The sequence below is a fragment of the Coregonus lavaretus genome (genome assembly GCF_964263955.1).
Source record: "Coregonus lavaretus genome assembly, chromosome: 15".
Classification (NCBI taxonomy): domain Eukaryota; kingdom Metazoa; phylum Chordata; class Actinopteri; order Salmoniformes; family Salmonidae; genus Coregonus; species Coregonus lavaretus.
In genome coordinates, this window is record NC_140002.1 from 48,699,205 (window position 1) to 48,719,455 (window position 20,251).

The 20,251-nt window shown below is 43.1% G+C and overlaps 1 protein-coding gene across 1 annotated transcript in view; it reads left to right on the forward strand.

The window, feature by feature from the left end:
* Window positions 1–15,457, forward strand: part of klf5l (Kruppel like factor 5 like) — a 17,289-nt gene extending 1,832 nt beyond the window's left edge. Inside the window, exons 2-4 of the mRNA XM_084178356.1 lie at window positions 6,508–7,429; window positions 7,726–7,785; window positions 12,905–15,457. Coding sequence (XP_084034482.1) covers window positions 6,508–7,429; window positions 7,726–7,785; window positions 12,905–13,083 — 1,161 coding nt within the window. The 3' untranslated portion in view covers window positions 13,084–15,457. The remainder of the gene's footprint in view (window positions 1–6,507; window positions 7,430–7,725; window positions 7,786–12,904) is intronic.
* The last annotated feature ends 4,794 nt before the right edge of the window (window positions 15,458–20,251 follow it).

Genomic DNA, 20,251 nt, shown 5'->3' on the forward strand with positions numbered 1-20,251 from the left:
GCCCTCCCTGCACTGAAGATTTGTAAATGTTTTTCCTCAGCTGTTAATGTTCCTTGGAGAAATCTTGCCCGATAAATAACTTTGAGTTAAGTGTGGGGTTGTTGAAGTGGCATCTATGATTCTTCAGATTCTAAAAGGTTCTTGAAATGTATGTGTCCCTTTCATAGCACACAGCAAATTGGTCAGTGTTAACTAAATCAAATCAAATCAAATGTTTATTTGTCACATGCTTCGTAAACAATAGGTGTAGACTAAACTGGAACAACTATTTAAGTAACGGGTAGAATGAGTCCAAGTAATCGTTTAGAAAAATGTATGTTATTTATATGTGAGTAGCATAAGATTAATTAATCAATAAATGTTAGTGTTAATAACCAGAGTTGAACCAAAACCACGCCCATCATTATCATATTTCCCAGCATGCTCTGTTGCAGGATGATTTTTAGAATTGTTTGATTTTTATCTATGTTTTTGCATGTACATTTATTAATTAATTAATCTTATGCTACTCACATATAAATAACATACATTTTTCTAAACTATTACTTGGACTCATTCTACCCGTTACTGAAATAGTTATTCCAGTTTAGATGTTTAAGGTAGTCTCATATCTTAGTCTTCCTAACCCTGGCAGTCATTAAAAAAAAATCTAAATGTTGGATATCCCTACTCTGGCTGGATTCCAATAGCAATTACACATCGCTTTACGAACCAGCATAATGTGACTTGCAGGCCTGATGGGGCCTGTAAACTATGAGTTTCAGACCACTGTATTAGGGTAAAACTAGGCCCTCAAAAGAAGGTTTTATGAAGTATGTATTGTATTGTCTTACGGAATTTCATTGACAACATATTCACTTTAGGATTTCATTTGGTGAAGGCCACAGGACTGAACATGAATTAATGCAACAACCATGTCTCTGTCACTAGCAAACACAGTCATGGGTGGTACTGGTAACTCAAAAATTCACTCGAAAGGCACCCTGGGAAATATGCAAATAAGGCGTAAAACCCTACAGCAGGGCTATTAAAATCTGGTCCTGGAGGGCTGAATTATTTATGGTTTGGGATTTTTGTATGGTTCTTCAAAGAACCATCCCATTCATGGTTCTTCAGAGACCCTAAAATGGTTCAGCTATGGCATCGCTCTGAAGAACCTTATTTGGTTCCAACTTGCGCCTTAATTTTTAAGAGTATGGCCATGCCTGTCGTGACAGCAGTATGCAGTTAGACCTGTCTGTACAGGGACCTTCTCTATGGGGCTGCTAGGCTGCTCCATTTTGTTTGTCCTGCCACATATACCAAACTTGCCCAATTGCTATCATGAAAGAGGATCACAATGGAAATAAGTTGTAGACTTTTTTGTGTTATCCTCAATGATTCTTAATCATTTTGTATGTGTACCTTGTTTTAAATGATCAAATAAACTAAACTAAAAAAAAACGTATCCCTAATCTATCTCCATACTGCTTGGGGCAGGAGGTGGGTGATACAATACCAAGCCAGGGAAAGTAACTGCAGGCCAGGGTAGAAAGGCTGATGGATGATCCTATGTTTCTCTGTAGTTGGCTACTGTTGTGAAACTCCAGTCACTGTGGTTGAATGCATTTGGGAAGATTTTGCTCGAGTCGAAATGGTATTCCAATGACCTTATCTGATGTAATGAAGCACTGTAGTTTCATTGTGTTACATTGTCTATGGTTGCACTGACGCCATTTAGTTACATGGGATTTGTAGATATATTGGTGTAGTTACCTATAACTGCATTGTAATTACAGAGGAATTAAGGAACATTTGAGGCAGAATTTAGACGTATCTTTCTTCATTCCCCTAGGTTGTTTTAGGCCAGAGTCAGACTTAAACAGGTCACTTTTGAGACAGAATTTAGAATAAAAAAATTCACATATACTTTCATGCAGTCTGGTAATCCATAGCTGAAGGCCTGCAGTCAGTGGGGTTTAGTTTGACTAGTCATTTGACTGCTAATGCAACACAGCCCATTTGCATCGGGTCTACAGGTCTGCCCCATTCTCCAACAGTCATCTCTGGCACACATCCATATAACTACACTAGCTACTGAAAGGAAACCAAAAGTGTTTGGAGGGAACGGTATATTACCTTTTAAATGAATCTGTTTCATTCATAGATACATTTATGTTTTTTTGTGTGTGTTGTATATATTCTATCAGTCAGAATCTTAAGAAGTGGCCATTTTATTTTGAGCAGGAGATTTGTGCTGTCTCATTGAGATGAGAGGTGAGTTGTATTTTGTGTAAACAAAGCACCAGTGAGTTGCACCAACAGGGGTGATGCTAGGTGTGTTTCCCCACGAACAGCCATTCAGTGGTACACTCCACTTCCTTATCATCACGGTGAGATACAGATCACGCTCGCTGTAGTAAGTAGACTAGATGCTTGATACTAGACATGATAGACTTACAGTACCTACCGCACTGCATTGACTTTACTGTGACCACGTTGAACACTTGTTAGAATGCTTGTTGAAAGCTTTTAGTTTCCCCAGTGTTCTCGTGTTTGCTTAGTATTTAAAGATACATTTTTCTCCTTGCTATTCTCTTTGCGTAAAATGTAGTTTGGTTAACTGATTGATTCTAATGATGTGTGTTTCAAGCCTGCTGTGGCATCCTTCTCTAAAACCCATTGAATCCTTTGTGGCTGTATGAAGGTTTACAGTGTAGACAGGATAAGGACTCACTCCTCTCTATGTATGTGGTATCATCCCTGTCAATAATCAGACTGTATATGGCCAGACTACGCTACACTACCAGTCGAACTCTGTGGCCAGACTACACATCATTACCAGTCACATATTCATACTCATACATGCTTTGACTTTCTTTGACCAGACTGTATGTCACCACCAGTCAGCTGTCTAAGTCAGGGTTTCAGGCACATATAATTTTTTGTTTGTTGCCCTAGCACCTCACAGCTGATTCAAATTATCATAGCTTGACGATGAATCAGCTGTGTAGTGGTCAGCAACACTCATATGACACTACATTGTTTTTCACAAACCAAGATGACTGATTGCCCTCAAATTGACGGTCCTAGAAATGCCAGAACAACCCGTATTATCATCATGCCAGTAGCCATAAAACATCCTTTCGGTCTCAAAGGTTCAGTCTCTCTCTCTCTCTCTCTCTCTCTCTCTCTCTCTCTCTCTCTCTCTCTCTCTCTCTCTCTCTCTCTCTCTCTCTCTCTCTCTCTCTCTCTCTCTCTCTCTCTCTCTCTCTCTCTCTCTCTCTCTCTCTCTCTCTTTCTGTCTGTCTCTCTCTCTCTTTCTGTCTGTCTCTCTATGTGTGTGTGTACGCCATGGCGTTAGCAGACAACACAAGGGGGGCTATCAGTCATCGTTTATGGAGATGATCCCAGAAAACACACACACATGCGCACACACACACACCATTTACAAGCATTCCAGAGAGCCAAAAAGGATAATTAGTGAGGAGACAGGACCATGTGTTTTGTCATAAGGAGAGAAAGGTCTGTGGGATATCCCTGACCCCTGACCTTTGAGCAGGTAAGGAGGAGGCGGAGGAGGAGTGAGGAAGATGATGGTCTATTGGCCTTAAAGTTTGACTTCAAATGCTAAAGTGCTACTGGTAACATGGAGGAGTTGGTGCCCAATTTGGGGGCCACAAGGAACACTTGAGTGGTGTTGTTGGATGCTGATTTGGATGTTAGTTGCAGATAGATTTGTATGGCTAACTATGGTCTGAAAGGAATTTGTACTGCATTATCGTATTGGTGGACAGCATAGTTGCTATAGTTACTCATAGTTCACCTTGGTGACTTGGTATGACATGTGACATTAGTCATCTTTCATTGCACAGTATTGTACTCAAATATTGTGCATGATTGACTTGGCTGGTATCTTGACTTTAGTTTAATATCTAAACTAAATATCTGAACTCAAAATCACAGTCATGGTCATGGTCATGGACCAGAAGTGTGGAAACCCCCCTGGTGGAATCCCAAATGGCACCCTATATTCCCTACATCTTGCACTACTTTTGACCAGCCCTATGGGCCTTGGACAAAAGTAGTGTACTATGTAGGGAATAGGGGGACTTTTGGGACGCAGCCTCTGACTCTACCCCATAACCCAGAATAGAGCTGATAAGAAGTTGGCTATTTTCTTCTCTTCTCTTCTCTGTTATCTGGGCTTTGGCATGTAGCAGTTGTATGGTCTACAATCATTAACAGACACAGTCTTGGGGCAGGGTTCAGTGGCACTCCATTCTTCTTCTGATACAAAGGGGATAGACAGGGGAGGGGGAAAGAGGGGGATAAGGGGGAGATGGGTAAGTGTAGAAGGAGAGGAACCAGGGTTGTGTTCATTAGGACACACAGCAGAAAACGTTTAAAAACATTTTGCAACAGAAAATGAAAATGAGCGTTTCTTATTGTAGTCCTTCCCTATTTCAGTATGTTTTATTCCATTTGTTGCCTAATGAACAGGATCCAGGGCACTCAGGCCAAGTGGAGGCTGCTGAGGGGAGGACGACTCATAATAATGGCTGGAACAGAGCAAATGAAATGGTATCAAACACATGGAAACCATCTATTTGATACCATTACACCCATTTCGCTCCAGCTATTACCACAAGCCTGCTCTCCCCAATGAACGTGCCACCAACCTCCTGTGCTCAGGCCAGAGGGGGGACACTGCCAAGGGCACTGGGTTAGCCTGCCTGCCAGCACCCGAATAACACAAGACCCGTTTGTGCCCTGTCCTGAAAGCAGCAGCTTCATACAGGAGGAGCTCACAATACAAATAAAAATAAGCCATTTTCCAGTTAAATACTTGGTTTTAATTTCAGTTTCACTCCCTGGTCAGATTGCACTGATGGCAGAAGGGGCTGTGGGGCAGAGGTGCTTGAGAGAGACGGTGGGGTTCACTAGTGGTAAATGGCCCATTATATTCTGGAGGCACACACACAGACACACACTCACACACAGACACACCCTCACACACAGACACACACTCACACACAGGTTGAAGTGCCCATAAAGCGATAGCCCTTCAAGAGTTTGTGTATAAAAACACGTCAACACAGGGGTTGCTAGGGAAGAGATTGGGAAATATATATAATACAGCCAGTGTTGACATAGCTGGCACTTCAAATAGCCGTGGAGGTATAATAGGCCTGATGAAATGTCCTCTCCCCTCCATTGTACCTGCTGTTGAGTTAGCCATTATGTACAGCTGGATAGAGCCTCAATATATCAACAGCTCATTGAATCATTTGTACACAACCAATTGGCTGGGCTTTTCCTTGGATTGGCTCTTTGTGCTCCAGTGTTTGGCCTCAGTAAACCACAGAACCAACAGTGGTGTGTTTGAGTTGCAGCAGATTTGATTTAGGCTACAGTTCTTTACTTAGCTGGTATTCATTTAGAACTTTCCTAGTAAAATAGTAATAGCTTAATAAGTCCTATTTTTGCTTCTTAGGATTCATTTGAACAAGCCCTTAGGTACAACATTGTTTCTAAATGAAAAGCTAGTTAATCATCTATAGTTACAATGGGCTGATGGTTTCGTGTGGAGAACTTTCAGTTTTTCTATTTTATTTATCATCTCTCTCTTCTCTATCTTCCTCCCTCTCCCTCTGATATCTGATATGATCTAGCTGTCTCATGACATCTCTGGTAGAATCCAATTATTTCTCTCTGTTCTATTTATAGCTGCCAGTGGAGGTGGTGTAGTGTTTTGTGTTTGCTCCTTCTTTCTCATGCACTCACCTTTGTTTTGGCTGTGTGTTTACCCAGCAAGCACTGCACCCTGCACAGACAGATCCTGTAGGGCAGGCAGAAGACTAAGTAAGCCATGTGCACCTCTATAGGAGGGAGGGACGGTGTGATAGTTCACACAGACAGGGCTGGGCCTCAACAATCCCTCTCTGGTAGTTACAGTGCAATTGTTTCTGGTGGCTTTTCTGCGTGAAAGGATAAACCCCATGCATTGTGTCTACTTTTAAATGTTTTCCCGTTTGAAGTTACCTCGTAGCAGCACACATTTAAGGCTTTCCCTACATCTCACCCTCCCTCCATAGAACCCCCTCTTCCTCTGATTCTTCCATGGCGGTGAGCTCTATTGGTAGGGTGGAATGTGAGGAATGAAAGGGGGAGGAAGGGAGGTTGGATGCAGGGAGAAAGAGAGTCCTGGTACCACCAGTTCTCCTGGCGTCTCTCTCTAACTGACATTCCCCAAACAGACTGACAACCATTAGAGACAGAAACCCCCTCCATAGGTTATGTACCTGTGCTATGTCACTTCCACCTTTATACCAACACAATCCCACATAGTGACAGAATCAATCAAAAGCAACTACAGGTTTAGCTGAGAGGGTTTTAAAGAAATTGAATGAAAAAGTGAATTCGTAGCCCAACAAGAGACTCCTCCTAGATGCACGAGTGCCTACCTGTTCAACTTTGGCTCTGTTATGGAACACCGCTCACTCTCTCTTCCCTCTCTCTCTCTAGATCCGGTTGGAGATGGAGAAATACCTCTCCCAGACCCCAGGCAGCCCCCTCATTCCTCCCTCCATGGCCCCCACAGACAAGAAGAACCGTAGAGAGAGCGCCTCATTGGTTGACGAGTACTTCTCAGAGGAGAAGCCAAACACAGCTCCATACAGCGTCAACATCAACCTCATCCTCCCCAACACCACCCACCTCCGCACTGGTCTGTACCGGCCCAATAAGCCTAACCAGCAGCACCACCAGTCCCACCAAAATCACCTACTCCAACACATCAAGACAGAGCCGGGTGTGGATGTGCCAGTGCCCTGCTCCATCCAGACCATCCAGACCTTGCCTGACTTCACGTCTGTCTTCAGCATGCCCCAGACCGTCAACACCATGTTTATCAAATCCGACATGGCCGCCGGTGGCCACCCAGTTTCAGACACACACACAGAGCTGTACATTGGCCCCCAGAAACCACAGGTCTACCAGATGCCTGTTCCTGTCAGTGGATCTGACCTCACAATGACCCTTTCCCACAGCAGCCAACCAGGGACCGGCGGAGCTGGCAACGGTAGAACCATGCTCAACCTGAACAGCGTCTCCTTGACGACGGTGGGTCACGGCGGTGGTGACTCGTCGTTTGCGATGCCGGAGCATTTCTACCACCACCACACCACCGCATCGCCCCAGTCCCAGCCCCACAGCCTGCCTCCCTCACCCCCCAACTCCCAGCCGGGTAGTCCTGAGAACCAGGCAGAGCTGCTCACCCCTCCTCCCCCCTACCAGGCCTCCACAAGGCTGGGGTTGAAGGTCACCCAGATGTCCCACCACTCCATGCTTATGGCCCACGGACAGGGGGTGCTGACGGGACCCAGGTACAACCGACGGAATAACCCAGAGCTGGAGAAGAGACGGATCCACTTCTGTGACTTCCCAGGTGAGCCCCCTGATACTGGATGGATGGAAAGGAAAGGAAAGGAAAGGAAAGGGGGATACTGGATGAATGAATGAATGACTGCTCCCAAAGTGCCCTTTTGGTCATTGAAAGAGATACTTTGCAAAAGGCTCATGTGCTTAAGACTAAACCGTGTTTGGTCACAGATACAGGAGATGAGTTTCATGATTCTGTTAGTTTGCTTACCGAGACATGGTCAAATTAAATACCGTAGAAGTCAATGTTGAATACTGCTCCATTGTCAGTGCAGTGATACTAACATCTCTTTTCCCTTGTAGGCTGCACCAAGGTTTACACAAAGAGCTCTCACTTGAAAGCACACCAAAGGACACACACAGGTAAGAAAGAGTAACTTCCACTATACACTTACACAAATAGAAACACACACACAGAGACATACACATCATGGAGGCACTATGGACGGAGGAAAGAAGAGAGACAGATGGGAAAAAGAGAAGGAAAGAGAGCGATGGTGGGGAGGGTGTTATAAACTCTCCTAACAGATTTTTTCTTATTGTGTTAATGCATGCCCATACAAGCCCTACCAGGTTTCCCCCAGCCCAGAGAAAGAGAGAGGAATGAATGAAGGGAGGGAGGAAACACACAGTCGTGGTGGACTGGGCCAAAACCTGTTCCTCCTGCTTTTCACTCCCTATTCAGAGGAAAGAGTGGAGGAGGAGGGAGGAGGAAGAAAAGGGGGGAGGGAGCTGGGATAACGAAAAGAGAGAAGCAGTCACTTCTGTAAATGGACACCTCTGGCTGAAAATATTAGGGATTACTCATTCAGAGGATGAGCGACAGAACAGAATGAAGCTACAGTAGAATCTGGAGAAAATATCTCTTGGATGCCATGATAGAACGTTTCCAAGCTCTGAGTAGCCTACAATCTGATTTCACTCTGTCATCCAACCAGTCAATGATAGACCTGGGGCCATATGGCAGGTCTACCCTAAATCAGCACTCCTACTCTGAGACTCCTGATACATACGGGCCCCAGGTCGCTCACATGTCTTGGGAACTACTAACATATGTCAGGTGAAGTCTAGATACTTAACCATATGGCCTCTTCTTTGTTAATATTTTATTTTCAAATATGGCCTATTGTGTGTGTGTGTGTGTGACTGAGGCATACCTGGCTGTTCACCATGTACAGATGTCTCTTTTGTCTCTGAGATATTTCCTGCTGCATTTACCCACTTCATAAGTATCTACTGTATTTTAGTCAAGGTCTATCCTATATAGCTACTGCTGTACACACCTGTTCTATTCATATACAGCCCATAATGTCTATACACACCATTGTATACATACACTGCCTTTGGAAAGTATTCAGACCCCTTGACTTTCTCCACATTTTGTTGCGTTACAGCCTTATTCTAAAATGATTAAATAAAACATTTTCCTCAGCAATCTACACACAATACCCCATAATGACAAAGCGAAAACGTTTTTTTTGTGTGTGTGCAAATTTAAAAAACGGAAATACCTTATTTACATAGGTATTCAGACCCTTTGCTCTGAGACTCAAAAGTGAGCTCAGGTGCATCCTGTTTCCATTGATCATCCTTGAGATGTTTCTACAACTTGATTGGAGTACACCTGTGGTAAATTCACCATCTATATAAGGTCCAACAGTTGACAGTGCATGTCAGAGCAAAAACCAAGCCATGAGGTCGAAGGAATTGTCCACAGAGCTCCGAGACAGGACTGTGTCGAGGCACAGATCTGGGGAAGGGTACCAAAAAATGTCTGCTGCATTAAAGGTCCACAAGAACACAGTGGCCTTCATCATTCTTAAATGGAAGAAGTTTGGAATCACCAAGACTCTTCCTAGAGCTGGCCGCCCGGCCAAACTGAGCAATCGGTGGAGAAGGGCCTTGGTCAGGGAGGTGACCAAGAACCCAATGGTCACTCTGACAGAGCTCTAGAGTTCCTCTGTGGAGATGGGAGAACCTTCCAGAAGGACAACCATCTCTGCAGCACTCCACCAATCAGGCCTTTATGGTAGATTGGCCAGATGGAAGCGACTCCTCAGTAAAAGGCACATGACAGCCCGCCTGGAGTTTGCCAAAAGGCACCTAAAGACTATCAAACCTTGAGAAACAAGATTCTCTGATCTGATGAAACCAAGATTGAACTCTTTGGCCTGACTGCCAAGTGTCACCTCTGGAGGAAACCTGGCACCATCCCTACGGTGAAGCATGGTGGTGGCATCATGCTGTGGGGGTGTTTTTCAGCGGCAGGGACTGGGAGACTAGTCAGGATCAAGGCAAAGATGAACGGAGCAAAGTACAGAGAGATCCTTGATGAAAACCTGCTCCAGAGCGCTCAGGACCTAAGACTGTGGCGAAGGTTCACCTTCCAACAGGACAATGACCCTAAGCACACAGCCAAGACAACGCAGGAGTGGCTTCAGGACAAGTCTCTGAATGTCCTTGAGTGGCCCAGCCAGAGCCCAGACTTGAACCCGATCAAACATCTCTGGAGAGACCTGAAAATAGCTGTGCAGCAACGCTCCCCATCCAACCTCAGAACTTGAGAGGATCTGCAGAGAAGAACGGGAGAAACTCCCCAAATACAGGTGTGCTAAGCTTGTAGCGTCATACCCAAGAAGACTCGAGGCTGTAATAGCTGCCTAAGGTTTCAACAAAGTACTGAGTAAAGGGTCTGAATACTTATGTAAATGTGATATTTCCATTTATTTTATTTTAATAAAACCTGTTTTTGCTTTGTCATTATGGGGTATTGTTTGTAGATTGATGAGGGGGAAAAACAATTGAATCCATTTTAGAATAAGGCTGTAACGTAACAAAATGTGGAAAAAGTCAAGGGGCCTGAATACTTTCTGAATGCACTGTATCAGGCTGATGAGGCCCCCTGCCCTCTTGACAAACAGAAACAGTTGATAAAGCTAAGAGGCTCACAAAGGATGTCCTGTGGATGGTTTATGGGCTTCACAGAGAGTTGGGACTGTTTGCTGTCTTTCAGTAAAATCATGTAGGCACCATCATAAAACAGACAATGGCCCTTCAGGAGAGAAGAGTGTGCTTGTGTGTGTTCTACGTGCGTGCGTGTGACGTGCGTGCTTGTGTGTTAGGCTGATAAAAACTAAACCGTTGCACAACTACCACCTGACCAAAAAGCTCAAGTGTATTATTGTGATGCTGTTAGTTGAACAGCTCTCTTATCTAGACCTCAGCAACATTCACAGCATCACAGCCCTAACCTGTGGTTTGGAGAACAACCAATTGCACCTGACCCTCTGTTAGCTTGATTAGGGATCAAATCAGATAACGTGTGCATCTCAAATGGCACCGTATTCCCTATATAGTGCAATACTTTTGACCAAAGCCCTATGGGGCCTTTTCAAAAGTAATGCACTAAATAGGGAATAGTGTGCCATTTGGGACGCAGTCAACATGTTTGATCTGTGGGCCTGCATGTGCAGGCCTGTCTCATTATATTGTTTACCAATGCCATGATAATGGCAAGGAGGGAGAGGCGATGCTTTTGACCCAGAGATGAGAGCAGAGCTAGACTGAACTCAAATACACCTGCCTGCACTGCTGAAAGACACTAATAACAGCTTGAACTCCCCAAAACACACACACACACACACACACACACACACACACACACACACATACCTCACCCTCCACCCCTGGCCCCTCTCACCCAATGCCCCCATGACCCTCTGGGCCCCTGCTTCAGTAGTCATTGTCAATTAGCTGTTGTTAATGAGTAATACTCTCTATCTAATCAGTACTAATGGGGTCCTCCCTTACAACAAAAACATGTGAAATGTGTAGTTGAAATGGCTGTTTTCACAAGTTGAGCTTAAATTATGTTAACACCACTTTTTCTCATGTGAGGAGAATAGCATGTTTTCACCTCACGTGAATTGCAGTTTCACTTATTTGTGAGCCAACCACTGTTGTAGTCCTTCATGGTGTTGCATTGATATACAGATAACTGCCAAAATAAAGGAAACACCAACCAAGTGTCCTAATAGGGCATTGGGCTACCACGAGCCAGAACAGCTTCAATGCACCTTGACATAGATTATACAAGTGTCTGGAACTCTATTGGAGGGATGCAACACCATTCTTCCATTAGATATTCCATAATTTGGTGTTTTGTTGATGGTGGTGGAAAACGCTGTCTCAAGCGCCGCTCCAGAATCTCCCATAAGTGTTCAATTGGGTTGAGATCTGGTGACTGAGACGGCCATGGTATATGGTTTACATTGTTTTCATGCTCATCAAACCATTCAGTGACCACTCGTGCCCTGTGGATGGGGGAAGTGTCATCCTATGAGGGCATAGCCATGGTAGCCAAAATATTATTTATTTCATGTGATTAATCTAATCCAATAAAATGTCTGTCCCTCATTTTAAGGTCAACCCTGTTACGTAAACTGAACTCTCGTTTTAATATGGTGAAACTATTCCTTTTAAAATATTTATTTCAAAATAAACACTGAACATCTAATAGTCAAATCATAGTGTAAAAGCAGGTGAGCTGGTTCTACTCTTTTTGGCCATTTTCTGGTGTTTTGTGGTGAAAAACTGAACGGGTCGCGAGCATAACGCATCAACCCTGTTACCCATAGATAGACAGGCTAGAAATATTTTAATTTCATTTTTACCTAAATTTTTTGGGGTGAAGCTTGCATTCAATTGCCCCTCCCTGTTGTACAAAACAAGCTTCCATTCCCCCTGACACAAGGGGTTTTATGGCTGATTTAAGATGAAATCGTTACTTTATTTGGCACTTAAAAGGCACTTAAAATAGTCAATAGAAAATGTGTTTTTATTAAGTTGATTGTGCTCTATCCATCTATCCATCCATGCTGCTTTGGAGTCTTATTTAGAAAGGAATTCATAACTGTAGGGCTATACAGTTGTGTGTCCTTTCAGGCTCTTTCTCTTTCTGTCCCCTTGGGGAAACATTTTATTGTGTGTCAACATCAAAATCTTATCAAAGCTTACATTTAGTATCCAGTCAACATGAGTTTATGCTGAACCCATATAATCCTCTCTGAGTGAATAGCCAGATGTTGGTAGGGGATATACCTGCTTTAACATGCCCACTGATGTGTGTGTGTGTGTGTGTGTACAGTGTGTTTGACAGTATGTTTACCACACCCTGTTGAAGACATCACTGCCAATACGGTTGTGAAATAAATGAAAATAGTGATATGAAGAATAGTCTACAACTCTCATCTCTTTCTCAAAACAACTGTACGGTATATTCTGCACTCTCACTCCCTGTCACATTGCAGAGTGTCACACAACCCTGTCTTAACAGCCACACAGGCTTCACCAGGTTTTGACATACCCATACTCATCGGACAGACAGTGTATTTAGTCCTCTCTTCCCTCTTCTCTCTCTCTCTCTCTCTCACTCTCACTCTCACTCTCACTCTCTCTCACACTCTCTCTCTTTGTGTTTCAGGAGAGAAACCATACCGTTGCAGCTGGGAGGGCTGCGACTGGCGTTTCGCCCGCTCTGACGAGCTGACGCGACATTACCGTAAACACACGGGAGCCAAGCCCTTCAAGTGTGTGGCCTGCAGTCGTTGTTTCTCCCGTTCAGATCACCTGGCCCTACACATGAAGCGCCACCAGAACTAAACACACACACACACACACACACACACACACACACACACACACACACACACACACACACACATGCTACGGCCACATGCAAGCATCACCAGAACTGAGGGACACCATCCAGAAGCCCCCAGAATGCATTGCACTGCATGAGGGCCGCGGATGGACTGCCTGACTGACGGACTTATCCTCCTTTTCAAAACTCCTCATCATTAAATATTTTACACCATCTACAATGATACAATGATCAAAATGTCTGCTCCTGACGTCACTACTATCGGGAGGTATGGACTTTCAAAGAAATAGGGGACCAGGATGCCTGCCTCTAATTGCCCCACGTAATAATGGATGCACATTGTATGCCTGCTGTCTGTATATATAGTTGTGTATAGTGTGTTGTTGTGTGTGTTTTTGAAAAAGCAAAGAATTTATTGACATTTATACTTGACTATCATTTTTTTACACATCTGCAGTTGAGATTTCATACCAATCATTACAATGTTGGATAATACTTTTAAGTCACAAGAACTTCCTTATATGGTATCATATATCTTCCTAACAAATCAACAGACTTGTCTTATGTTCATAATAACTCGTTTCTATTCGGGTGCCTGAGAGCCTGGAGCATTTAGCCATGTTTATTATTATTTCTGTAACCACGGAGACAAACCTCTTTGATAGGGGCTAGCAACAACATTACATTATCTATTTACAGTTTCATCTTATATAGTTTGTTCAACAGTTCATACATGTATTTTAACTTCTTATTTTGATTATTATGTTTTAATGTTAATTAGTCTTGTCCTGCAACCTCACTATTTATGTATAATAATTATTGAGTTGAACTTACTACAGCTCAAAAGACATTAGATAACCACATAAAAAATAATTTCAAAAAGTACATTATTTCGAAATTAGAATCGTCCCCATGCAGATTTTGATATTTACAAATCAGTTTTTTTTTAATGTATTGTAGCATGATGAGAGTTTAACTAGTGTGTGTGCCAAACGATTAGAGAACATGTTTCATACAGGTTATCATATTCAAATATATTGACAGCAGGATATGAGATAATGCCCAACCCTTCCATGGAAATGTCACTTTTATTACACTATTAGTCACAATAATAATAATAATAATAATAATGTTGGATGGACAATTTTGAAAATGTTTTTTAAACATGATGGTACATACAGTACATTTACACATATCGGTCAAAGCAGTGGACATACATTTAGGCGTGGTTTCCCGGATACAGATTAAGCCTAATTCTGGACAAAAAAGCAAACTAAATGGAGAATCTCCATCGGTGTCCAGGGAACTTTCCCTTTATGCTGTCAGTTGTTTTTACCTGCCAGATATGATTGGCGGACCTTTGGCCTTTGATAGTTGTAAGGGATGGTAACTGTTCACCCTAAATTGCCCTTATACCTATGTAATAACTGTAGTAAATGGTTTAGATCATATCAGTTTGGGCAAATCCCCCACTTGGTTTTATACTCTGTGTCTGTTATTCTGTCTTTATGAATGGAATCTGTCTCTCCTCTGTTATGATCTTATCAATGTTTAGACCATTAAGCATTCTTCCAGTTTATACCATAAAATCCATTGTTCTAGCCAGTACTGTAGGCTACCTATCTATAGCATTCCCGCTAGGACTGAGTTTCTGTACCTATGTTGAACACGGAGGGACAAATTCCTGCCCCCCTAATGGATGTACACTACACAAGGCGGACTTCCTCTCTGGGTGGAACGCAACGACGATGTGGACAAAAGTGCGCGCTGCCCCCAAAAAACAGACTCAGTCCTTGCACATGCATGCATGTCGAACGACAGAGTGAACCTTGTAGCAACCTTAAGCCTAGTCCTAGACTAAAAAGCACTTTCAATGGAGGTTCTTCATAAAGCAAGGTTTTTTAACTGAGGACTCGGAGTAGGCTTAATCTGGGTCTGTGAAACCATCTAGGAGTGTTCAACACTTATGATGCCACTAAATGATACATTTTGGTCTTTCTGACAGAGAAACTGTTTTGTTTTAACTCACTGAATGACTAAAGCACTTCCTTCACTCTAGGAACAAGTTCTCTGTGTTCATTTCCTTCAATGAGAGGGAGGTATGATGAATCACTGTATATACTGTAGTTTTGAAGAGAAGACTTATGTTGTAAATACGTTTTTTTTCTCTAATATTGATGCTTTTTGCTATGAACAAAAGGGGATTTTAGGTTGGTTTTTTTAATGGCTGGTTATTAATTTTGACACTTATTGTGTGTACGGTATGCAGTGGAATCAGTTCTGTACAAATTTGAAATAACAACTTTTTTGTGTATTTTATTAGTTTTTTGTTTGTGTGAAATCCTGAAAATGAATAAAGAGATTACAACTAGATACAGTATATATTTTTGTTGATATTTTGAGGTGGGCCTTTCTTTAATTTTTTATGCTAGGTATGACTTTCTGTTCGTTATCTTAGAGCTATCTGCGATGAGATAGGCGGAGTGACTATCAGTAACATTCACATGCAATTATTGGCAGCATCCAAACCTGATAAATATATATATAGTTTCCTGATATTTCTTATATCTCTCAGATACATTAGGACATACACTTCAGAACAAACTTCCTTTAGGTTTATTTTGGGACTATCTGTTGTTCCATGTAGTGAATCTGTTATTCAGTGTGTTTCTATTGGTTAATATCAGTAATGCCAAATTCAATGTTTCATCCAATATTTGTTTGATATACTGTACCAGTCAAAAGGTTGGACACACCTACTCATTCCAGGGTTTTTCTTTATTTTTACTATTTTCTACATTGTAGAATAATAGTGAAGACATCAACACTGTGAAATAAAATAACACAAATGGAATCATGTAGTAACCAAAAAAGTGTTAAACAAATCAAAATATATTTTATATTTGAGATTCTTCAAATAGCCACCCTTTGCCTTGATGACAGCTTTGCACACTCTTGGCATTATCTCAACCAGCTTCATGAGGTAGTCACCTGGAATGCATTTCAATTAACAGGTGTGCCTTCTTAAAAGTTAATTTGTGGAATTTCTTTCCTTCTTAACGTGATTGAGCCAATCAGTTGTGTTGTGACAAGGTAGATACAGAAGATAGCCCTATTTGGTAAAAGACCAAGTCCATATTATGGCAAGAACAGCTCAAATAAGCAAAGAGAAACAACAGTCCATCATTACTTTAAGACAGGAAGGTCAGTCAATACGGAACATTTCAAGAACTTTGACACCAATAATAAGAAGAGACCTGCTTGGGCAAAGAAAAACAAGCAATGGACATTAGACCGGTGGAAATGTGTCCTTTGGTCTGGAGTCCAAATTTGAGATTTCTGGTTCCAACCGCCGTGGCTTTGTGAGACGCGGTGTGGGTGAACGGATGATCTCCGCATGTGTATTTCCCACCATAAAGCATGGAGGAGGAGGTGTTATGGTGAAGGGGTGCTTTGCTGGTGACACTGTCTATGATTTATTTAGAATTCAATGCACACTTAACCAGCATGGCTGGCACATCATTCTACAGTGCTATGCCATCCCATCTGGTTTGGGCTTAGTGGGACTATCATTTGTTTTTCAACAGGACAATGACCCAACACACCTCCAGGCTGTGTAAGGGATATTTTACCAAGAAGGACAGTGATGGAGTGCTGCATCAGATGACCTGGCCTCCACAATCCCCCGACCTCAACCCAATTGAGATGGTTTGGGATGAGTCGGACCCCAGAGTGAATGAAAAGCAGCCAACAAGTTCTCAGCATATGTGGGAACTCCTTCAAGACTGTTGGAAAAGCATTCCAGGTGAAGCTGGTTGATAGAATGCCAAGAGTGTGAAAAGCTGTCATCAAGACAAAGGTTGGCTATTTGATTTGTTTAACACTTTTCTGTTTACTACATGATTCCATATGTGTTATTTCATACTTTTGATGTCTTCACTATTATTCTACAACCCCACCTCTTTAAGGAATACCTGGGATAGGATAAAGTAATCCTTCTACCCCCCCTTACCCCACCCCAAAGAAAGAAAAAAGAAAAAACATTGTAAAGTGGTTATCCCACTGACTATAAGGTGAATGCACCAATTTGTAAATCGCTCTGGATAAGAGCGTCTGCTAAATGACGTAAATATAATGTAAAGGTAAAAAATAATAAAACTTGAATGAGTAGCTGTGTCCAAACTTTTGGTAGTGTATATATTATTTTATACCTTAAGGGGGTCTCAAAATTAAAAATGTAATATCTAAATTTTCCTTGGTATGACCACCTTAAAACAATTCCATATGACAGCTTAGAACCCCTCCTCCGGCTTAGACAGGGCTTAGACTCTAGAGATATTATTAAGAGAAGGTTATGGATGGTTTTTAACTTAAATGGGTAAAACACAGAGTTAATAATTGTCTCAACATTTACTTTTACACTATTATCGCCCAGGGAGGTTCCAGATTTTTTATTGTCTCTGGCCTGCGTGTTCCAACAGGTGAAAGGAGAGATTGCAAACAGGTCTGTGGAGCTTTGGAACACAAAAGCCCTGAATGAAAAGACTGCAACAGAGGACGAGAGAGCGGAGAACAGACAGAGAGAAAGACAGGAGGGTGGAGTCCCTCCCTTCAGTTAGCTGCTGACATGAAAAATTATAATTATGTTGATGTCAAGACCATTTATAGCAGGGATCCTGAACACGATCACAGGTGATTACCAGAGCCGGGCTACGCCCTGTTGTTAAAGGGAGAGAGTGTGTGTGTGTATATATGTGTGTGTGTGTGTGTGTGTGTGTGTGTGTGTGTGTGTGTGTGTGTGTGTGTGTGTGTGTGTGTGTGTGTGTGTGTGTGTGTGTGTGTGTGTGTGTGTGTGTGTGTGTGTGTGTGTGTGTGTGTGTGTGTGTGTGTGTGTGTGTGTGTGTGTGTGTGTGTGTGTGTGTGTGTGTGTGTGTGTGTGTGTGTGTGTGTGTGTGAGCTGTGGAATTGTACAGAAAGACAAATATCTTAAGTTTCATTAACCTTAAAAAAAAAAAAAAAGAGCACGTAATTGTGTCTCCAGAGCCTTTAGGCCCAAAGTACAGTAAATCTAGGGATTATAGGTTTAAACTTATCTATCATTTGATACATACAGTATCTTCCAAGAAAATAGAGACATTAAAAATGTGTTTATTTTCTCTAGCCTGGTTTCAGATCGGTTTGTACTGTTTTGACAACTCATGTTTGGCATGACAACAACGATAGGAGTTGGCTTTACACCACAAATAGATCTGGAACCAGGCTTTATTTTCTCCAGAAGAAAGGCACTATCTCCCTCCTCACATGGTGTACTTGACTGGAGGCCAGAGGCATGGACAAAAAGCCTACAGGTTTAACTCTGTTCTGTTCATTCCAGAGTTCAGGGTGATTAGCACGGAAGTAAAGACCCATCCAGTTAAAACATGTCTAATTCCTGCACATGACGCCATTCACACACCCTGCAAATCGCATAGAGATCAACTCTCTGGGGAACAGGCACTAAAATGTACTGCAGCTTTCAGAGATACACTTGAAGTCGGAAGTTTACATACACCTTAGCCAAATACATTTAAACTCAGTTTTTCACAATTTCTGACATTTAATCCTACTAAAAAGTCCCTGTCTTAGGTCGGTTAGGATCACCCCTTTATTTTAAGAATGTGAAATGTCAGAATAATAGTAGAGAGAATGATTTATTTCAGCTTTTATTTCTTTCATCTCATTCCCAGTGGGTCAGAAGTTTACATACACTCAATTAGTATTTGGTAGCATTGCCTTTAAATTGTTTAACTTGGGTCAAATTTACATTTTTTTTTTTACATTTTAGTCATTTAGCAGACGCTCTTATCCAGAGCGACTTACAGGAGCAATTAGGGTTAAGTGCCTTGCTCAAGGGCACATTAACGTCATTTAGCAGACGCTCTTAGCCAGAGCGACTCGCAAATTGGTGCGTTCACCCTATAGCCAGTGGGATAACCACTTTACAAATTTGGGGGGGGGGGGGGGTTAGAAGGAACACTTTATCCTATCCCAGGTATTCCTTAAAGAGGTGGGGTTTCAAATGTCTCCGGAAGGTGGTGAGTGACTCCGCTGTCCTGGCGTCGTGAGGGAGCTTGTTCCACCATTGGGGTGCCAGAGCAGCGAACAGTTTTGACTGGGCTGAGCGGGAGCTATGCTTCCGCAGAGGAAGGGGAGCCAGCAGGCCAGAGGTGGATGAACGCAATGCCCTCGTTTGGGTGTAGGGACTGATCAGAGCCTGAAGGTACAGAGGTGCCGTTCCCCTCACTGCTCCATAGGCAAGCACCATGGTCTTGTAGCGGATGCGAGCTTCAACTGGAAGCCAGTGGAGTGTGCGGAGGAGGGGGGTGACGTGAGAGAACTTGGGAAGGTTGAACACCAGACGGGCTGCGGCATTCTGGATGAGTTGTAGGGGTTTAATGGCACAGGCAGGGAGGCCAGCCAACAGCGAGTTGCAGTAGTCCAGACGGGAGATGACAAGTGCCTGGATTAGGACCTGTGCCGCTTCCTGTGTAAGGCAGGGTCGTACTCTCCGAATGTTGTAGAGCATGAACCTGCAGGAGCGGGTCACCGCCTTGATGTTGGCGGAGAACGACAGGGTGTTGTCCAGGGTCACGCCTAGGCTCTTCGCACTCTGGGAGGAGGACACAGCGGAGTTGTCAACCGTGATGGCGAGATCATGGAACGGGCAGTCCTTCCCCGGGAGGAAGAGCAGCTCCGTCTTGCCAGGGTTCAGCTTGAGGTGGTGATCCGTCATCCATACTGATATGTCTGCCAGACATGCAGAGATGCGATTCGCCACCTGGTTATCAGAAGGGGGAAAGGAGAAGATTAGTTGTGTATCGTCAGTGTAGCAATGATAGGAAAGGCCATGTGAGGATATGACAGAGCCAAGTGACTTGGTGTATAGGGAGAAAAGGAGAGGGCCTAGAACTGAGCCCTGGGGGACACCAGTGGTGAGAGCACGTGGTGCGGAGACAGCTTCTCGCCACACCACTTGGTAGGAGCGACCGGTCAGGTAGGACGCAATCCAGGAGTGAGCCGCGCCGGAGATGCCCAGCTCGGAGAGGGTGGAGAGGAGGATCTGATGGTTCACAGTATCAAAGGCAGCAGACAGGTCTAGAAGGACAAGAGCAGAGGAGAGAGAGTTAG